Source organism: Triticum urartu, chromosome 5 (assembly GCF_003073215.2).
Source record: "Triticum urartu cultivar G1812 chromosome 5, Tu2.1, whole genome shotgun sequence".
In the NCBI taxonomy this organism is placed as follows: domain Eukaryota; kingdom Viridiplantae; phylum Streptophyta; class Magnoliopsida; order Poales; family Poaceae; genus Triticum; species Triticum urartu.
The window spans coordinates 71,168,750-71,176,329 of record NC_053026.1 but is presented as its reverse complement, the minus strand read 5'-3'; the positions used below and the strand labels follow the sequence as shown (position 1 = coordinate 71,176,329).

The following is a 7,580-nucleotide window of genomic DNA, read 5'->3' as shown; positions in this document are numbered from 1 at the left end:
CCCACTTCCATTCGGGTATCGGCATAGGCTGCAGTAATCCTGCTGGCTTCTGGTGTTCCGCCTTCACTCTCTGACATACATCACATACGGCTACATACTCGGCGATATCCTTCTTCATTCCAGTCCACCAGAAATGCTCCTTCAAATCCAAATACATCTTGGTGTTTCCGGGGTGTATCGAGTATGGCGAGTCGTGAACTTCATGTAATATCAACTTCCTGATCTCTGCATTATAAGGCACAAATATACGGTCCTCAAACCACAGGGTGTCGTGCTCATCCTCATGAAAACCTTTGGCTTTGCCTTCAGCCATCTTCTCCTTTATCTCGGCAATTTCTTTGTCATCCTTCTGAGCTTCTCGAATCTTTCCCAACAATGTCGACTGAACTTCCATGGTTGTAACAAAACCTCTAGGAAAAATCTCTAAAGGAAGCTCCCTGAGATCTTCTGCTAACTCCCTTAACAAACCTCCTATTACTAAGGTATTGGCATAACTTTTCCGGGTTTCTCGCACTACAGGGTGTTTGAGAAACGGATGATCGAGACACAGTATACGAGCATAGCATAGCAATATAAGGGTTAGGGTTAGGGCAGGGGCGGTGATAGGAGGGTGACGTGGCGATGCGGCGGCGGCGGCTTAGGGTTAGGGCAGGGGCGTAGCGCGGCTGGGCCTCAGGGCTACGCGGGGGCGCGGCTTATAAGACCGGTCGGGTCAAGTGTCCAGGTTGAACACGGCCCGGTAGGTCGGTTACCCTTTTTTTAAAAATAAATCCTGCCGCAGAAAAACAAAATAAAAGAAATACTAAACGGACTCCAAAAATTCTGAAATAAATTTTCACGGTCGGACAAAGTGAACATTTATTTAGACCTCTAATGCAATTTTGAAAAACGCATTTTTTCCTAATTCAAATAAAATTACAACAAAATCCAAATAAAATAACTTATTTGATTTAAATATTTTTCCTGTAATATTTCATTTATTTTGGATCATATTATCTCTTCTCATATATTTTAATATGAAATATTTTCGGAGGGGAAAATAATTAAAACCAAATGATTCCCTTTTTTCAAAATTTGAGAAAACTCAAATATGAAAATAACGAAATCCCTAACTCTCTCCGTGGGTCCTTGAGTTGCTTAGAATTTCGAGGACCGCAAAGCAAAAATGTAATAAAATATGATATGCATGAATGACCTATGTATAATATTCTAAATTGAAAATTTGGGATGTTACAGGTTTTGACCAGATTTTCTTTTATTTTCTTTTTCTTTGTTTCTTCTTCGGTTTTCTATGTTGTTTTTTATTTCTTCAATGGTTTTATTTGGTTCTCTATTTTTCTTAGTTTCTTCACATGCTTTTCTTAGTTTTTTGTTTTTTGGCTTTTTCATGGCTTTCCTTCGATTTTCTATGGTTTATTCATTTATTTATTTTTCGTTTTTCAAAACAGTATTTTTTGAGTGGTGTTTTTAACACAGTATTTCTTTTAGAAACACCTGCAATTTTATTCATACTCACAACAATTACAGGTACATTGATTCGGATCTAAAATCCAAAAAAATATAAAATAACTCCTATGACTAAAAATTACAATGAAATCTCTTGGAAACATCTTCTTCAATGTATCAATCTCTGTTAGAAAAATACTCCAGAGACTTTGGTAAAAAGGCTGCAAGGAGCAACGATGTTGTCACTCTTTCATCCGCATAAATATTATCAATAATGGTTTTTGAAAGCACCTTGAGTCGCCCATCCAAAAAGATGGGAAGCCTTGATCGCTGAACATACTTGGGCCGGGGATGATCCCCTAGAAGTGCAGAACGTCGGATCACAAAATCTTCACCATGATGTCGATGAAACACTTCAACTTTACAAAGAATCAACCAACAGAAAAAATTTGACACACCAACCTAAACTCTTCAGATCCGAATAATCGGATCTGCGAAGATATAAAACTCTCTAATCTCATGGCATCGTCAGAAGAATGAGAGTAAATTTATTCTTACAAAATACGATAATCACTAAACGTTGACGAAGACCGTAATACTCTGAAGATGCGAGGCCCCCCACCTCTAGGCGCCAAGATGGCAGCCGGAGGCGAGGGGACCAAAAAAGTTTTGGCGGTGTTGGGGGCGCAAACCCTCGCTCGTTCGTGCCTTTTTGGGTGCAACTCGGCGGCGTAACCTTGTGTGCATGTTTTTAACACAATAAAGACATCTTTTTTGTGGAATTGAAAAAGGTATAGCCGATTCGACATTCCTTGGCACAGAGCGGCGAATAGGATTTCCGCACAGGGCAGCACTACGCACACACGTCAATGTCTAGCCCAGGACCCAAACCAAATAGGCCCAGAACTGTTGACACGTCACCAGCCTCCCTCCACCCCCACCACGCCCTCTCTCGTCTCGCTCACTGTCTCGCAATCGTTCCTCTCCACCCACTGTCATCAAGAAAAAAAGAATCGTTCCTCTCCACCTCCCTGACGCGAGCGCGGCACCGGCGGCCGACGCAGCACCGGCGGCGGAGGTATGCTCCCCTCCCACCCGAAACTTTCCCCTATCCCACCTATTATCTTCCGTTTCTATAAGTTGAGCCCTCTAAGACCTAGTTCCGTGAGATGGAATTTGGCAATCCCTTTCGGCACCAATGACAGCCCTACTTCAGAGGCACCTCAAACAGATGTCCATGAACTTGGTTGGGCATTTCACCGGCAGCCACTCGATCCAGTACGATTGTAGCACGATTCTTGTTCCTAGTACTAAGTGGGTAACTTACTTTGGTGATAGTTCTAGTCCCATTCAAATTTCATTAAAAATGAATTTGCGTGCAATGGGTTAGCGCTAGTTACTAGTGCAAGTAATTTCAGATGAGATGCGACTCTATTTTTTTTCGCCTATCAGATGCCACTCTATTTAAATGTAATTAATTTGATTTTGCCAACTGAAAGTGGATCTGCTCATATGTAAATACAGGGCCTCCCGAGCCTTCTAGGCAGTCATCTCTTAGATGCCTTTTTGTATCCTGCGTCTCTGATAGCCATGTTTTTCATCAGGAATCATCATCCACACTGAAATATTCTTTTGTACAGAAGGTGCCTGTTAGATCGACTGTCTACATTGCCTTTTGAGAAAACATAGAGGGACCTTTCTGGCATCTGCTCTTACCTGAAGCTAGAATCGCGGAGGGGGTGCTCTGATAGGTCTATGCACCCTGTGTCGATCTCCTTTCAACCCTTCACTGCAACTCCCGCGGGCGATTTTCCCTCGAGGTAAGTTTTTGCCTGCTGGACCTGTATTCAGTTTCTTGGCCATCTCTTGTGTTTCCTTTAATGTTAACCCTGTTTCTTGTTTTTCGGCATTAGGACCACTAATGTGAGGTCTCGCGGTGATTTTTTCAAGTTGCCAACAGTTGGAAGAAGTAGTGGATACCGTGCCATGAATTCCGGACCAAATTCTGCTTCCAGGTCTGCAACGACTGGGGAACAGGATTTTGCTGTGGGAGAGAATGATGGTGTGATCATAGTCGACCATGGGTCACGGCGACAGGAATCTAATCTCATGCTAAGTAATGGACCGATTATTTTCCTTGAATTTCTGGTGTTTCCCATGGTGCTTATCTTGAGTAATTCTTGAAAATTGCAGACGATTTTGTTACTATGTTCAGGGCAAGGACTGGATACAGGATTGTTGAGCCTGCTCACATGGTATGCTTATTGTTCTTGCAATTTTGTGGAATGGCTTTTATGATTAGGGAGGGAGGTGCAGATTCTAAATTTATTAAACTCTGCTTGAAGCCTGCAGCCCTTTACCAATTTCATGACAGTAAACTGGCAATCAGTAAATCAACTTGTAATTTCGATTTCAGGTTACATAAAGCATTTCTGGATTTAATTTTCCCTTGCTTGCCACTGAACATGGCTACAGATTTCTAATGGAGTGCAGACTATTCTTTGAAACTACCTTGTACTGGCCAACTCACAAGACCGCTCTCCTGCGGAAAAATAAAAAATAACTTACATGGTCACTCACTTAGATTTCTCTATCTGACATGATTTTATTCAGTAGCTTCTTTCTATTTACGAATGAGAATCCGTAGATATACCGCTGTACTTTCTTATTTTCTTCTGTTAGCGACGGGAGAATTTCCAGGATCACTCATTTGGATTCTCTGACATTCCTCTCATTTGAGCCCATGCATATTTTGTTGGCAACATACACAAAGGAACACTTAGGTTAACATCACATGGTATTCTGGTTGAGGATACTAAATATATTTAATGGTCTAAATCGCCAGCTTATGCGTCTAAGATAAGCATTTGCCACTGTTAATGTTACTCATGTTGCAGTTTCTGATGCTTTGTAGTAACAATGTGACATAAGTAATATAAATTCGTTTCCAAAGTAGTGATTTAGAAATATTTCTGAAGACATTGTTTTCACAAGTAGTGTTTCAAAATTATTCCTAAAAGATATTTGTGGCATAATTGGGAGTTTACTTGTTGATTGAAACCATTGCTTGGAGCTATTTTAACAAATATGGTATGATAATACTATTCTAGCAACACATTGGCTTATTATGTTGGCATCTATTTGTCCATTCTTTGCTATTTGGTTGTACTGCTAAACTATATATGGGCTGGAGACTCTGGGGCAAATAAATCATATTTATCTAGTTCTTCTTTCTATGCATTTGGCAAAATGAAGGAGCTCGCTGAGCCTACCATTAAAGAAGCATTTGGAAAATGTGTCCAGCAAGGCGCATCCCGCATTATTGTCAGCCCATATTTCCTTTCACCTGGACGGCACTGGAAACAAGTAAGATTTTCAGTCATTTAACATCGGTATTCAGTTTATTAAAATGTTCAACGCAGAAGTAGGTAGCGGTTTCTGTGTAATATCTTAATGCTTACATAGCTATAGTAAGACAATATTTCTCATTCAATTCTGCATTTTTTTCTCAGGATATACCTTCTTTAGCAGCAGAAGCCTCTAAAGAGCACTCTAACGTGGCCTACATTGTCACTGCTCCTCTTGGATTGCATGAGCTTATGGTGGTATGTGCTCATTAATTCCCCCATAGTCTATCACACAATGCATTGTGCAGTCTCTCTTATGAGAACTACTCCCTCCGTTCCAAAATAGATGACTCAACTTTGTACTAACTTAGTACAAAGTTGAGTCATCTATTTTGGAACGGAGGGAGTAGTTGTTAATCAAAAGTAAACTAGGTGCTCGCTGAAAGTTGGGAACTGCATTTTTTAGACAACTTATTCTTCCAGCCCTCCAGAAAAATCATGAAAAGGAATGTGGATTTTCCTTGATAAGTAGATCTACTAAAACTTCCACCCTTTTGAATTTCCTACTTTTTGTTGAAGGGAATGTTGAACTTCTCTACTAGAAAGGCATACTAGTTTTTTTTCCTGAACAATGAATCCAAGAGTTATTGAACACGACGGATTAATCTTTCATTACCTTAGCATCCCATCATGTTACTGTGTTACATTCTTGTAAATTTTACTTGTAGATCACTGTGGTATGTGATTCTATACTGTATCAGTATGTCACTTTGTTGCTATATTAGTAAGCGGTATGCCACTAATCTGAAATTATCGTGATAACCTGCTTTAATTTGGCAAAATGGTATTTATAGATAGCAAACCAAATCGAATATACCACCTACTCCACTGTTCATATTATCCAAGGCAATCTCCTCTCTTTTTTTTGACAATCAACAAGAGCAATCTCCACTTAATACAAGGGGCGACGCCAGCAATGGTTGGTGAGTTGCTCCAATCATTCAGTATCATCTCATAGTAGATTGGTTACAAATTGCACGGCAAAAATGTTTCTGCAGGATGTTATGAATGATCGCATCAAGTACTGCCTGAGGCATGTTGCAGGCGATGCCGGTGAGTGTGCAGTATGTGCTGGGACTGGAAAGTGCCACCTCTACTCCTGATCGTGATGACATGAGAGTTGCTCGAAAGTCTAATCAGGACGCCTTGTTTTTGGCTCATTGGCAGCGCAGATTGATGGCTGAGGCCAATAATTCCATCTTGTTAACCCATGCTCCTTGTTATCTGCCATGCGATTAGAAAACATTGTACCAACAATGATCTTGGCGGTTTCGTTCAGCTTGTAGATCTAGAGTGTTTTCAGCAGTCTGAACAAGAAACCATGACGAGTGTAAATTTGTCATGTAAATCAAAGCCTGGTATGCACCACCAACAAATTTGTTATGGCAATGTCTGGAATGACGCTGCATCGCCATCCTCCGCCAATGAGTTATTCTTTCTCCCTGCTGCCTTTTTCGCTGTCGCTGTGTATACGCTGCCCTGCCCTGCCCTTACCGTTTATTGTTGCTTGTTGCTGCCGGACTGCCGCCTCCTCTGTTAAAAATACAAGACACGTTTGATTTTCTGTAGCCTTTGACACATGATTATAATGGCAATTTCCACCAATAATATGCTTGCAAACTTAGTACTAAAAGACATGCAACATTTTTTCTTTGCAAAACAAAAGAAAACGATGTTACTCTTGCATGCTAACTCCATATACTTCTGCATGTATTAGCGTCAATGTTTCGTTGGCGACAAGAAAATTTATGTGTCTTAACTTACATTTTGGAATGGCGGGAGTAGTACAAACCATCTCCATGTCATCTGCTTACAAACCATCTCCATGTCATCTGCTTCTGGTTTCGGAGGATGTTCGTTGGATACTTGGATCTAGGTCATCCCTGTTGTCTTCTCCCACCTAGGACCTCTATATGCATGCCACCTCTACTCACATTAGCATTCAATCCTCAACTGCATGAAGGGTGTCATTCTTTTCGAGCATCTCTTTTATCGTTCTCCTGATTATTCGGCACTTTATTCGCCCGGTTGTATTTGTTATGTTCTTCTTGCCCTCATGAACGCATTAAACTGACTGCTTAGTCTGTCAAGTGCGTCTTCTTAGGACACAGCGAGATTTGAACACTAGAAGAGAATTAGACTTGAAACTATGGTAAGCACTTTTAGTAGTGCAGACTCCTGCAGGTGTGTGCTTCCATACGAGTCTATCCATAAAATCACAAGCATTTACAGGATACGAGAAATTAACACCGTATTATTAGTGCCAAATAAGTTTTTAATAAGAGGAACATTCAAGTTTTGGATTGAGGAAACCAAAGATGAGAGACCGTCTAAGGGTAAATAAAGCCTTGATTTTGAATTCGACGATGACTATGATATTTCCCCAAAAAGGGTACCTAGGTTCATCCCAGATAATAGTATGCCTTTACAAATTTGCAAGGTGCACAATCTAAATGATTATGATTTATCTTTAAAACTGAGCTTTTGAAGACAGATTTAGGCACATGCTTAGGGCAACTCTAGCTGACCCCATAGAAATGGTTAACTCCTCAAAATATTAAACGTACCTAGCCGAACCCCTATCCGGTTAGCTCCTCAAACTCAAAGGAGTTAACTTCCAGAACCCACCAAATTCACGCTACTACTTTATCTCGTGCTTGTATACTTGCCTATGAGCTATATTATACCTACCAGACATCTATTCTTTATTATATCTAGCTCTAAAGA

General features: G+C 40.5%; 1 protein-coding gene across 4 annotated transcripts; it reads left to right on the top strand.

The window, feature by feature from the left end:
• Positions 1–2,351: 2,351 nt before the first annotated feature.
• Positions 2,352–6,305, top strand: LOC125507946 (sirohydrochlorin ferrochelatase, chloroplastic-like). Of its 4 annotated transcripts, none has more exons than XM_048672482.1 (7): positions 2,352–2,524; positions 3,087–3,266; positions 3,360–3,562; positions 3,640–3,701; positions 4,702–4,812; positions 4,959–5,051; positions 5,852–6,305. In XM_048672482.1, the coding sequence occupies exons 2-7, from the start codon at positions 3,202–3,204 to the stop codon at positions 5,954–5,956; spliced, it is 639 nt and encodes a 212-aa protein (XP_048528439.1). In that variant the 5' UTR covers positions 2,352–2,524; positions 3,087–3,201; the 3' UTR covers positions 5,957–6,305. The 4 variants fall into 4 exon arrangements, with proteins under 4 accessions (XP_048528439.1, XP_048528442.1, XP_048528441.1 ...); XM_048672485.1 differs by lacking the exon at positions 5,852–6,305 and adding an exon at positions 5,648–5,845; XM_048672484.1 differs by having other exon boundaries at positions 2,363–2,524; positions 3,090–3,266.
• The last annotated feature ends 1,275 nt before the right edge of the window (positions 6,306–7,580 follow it).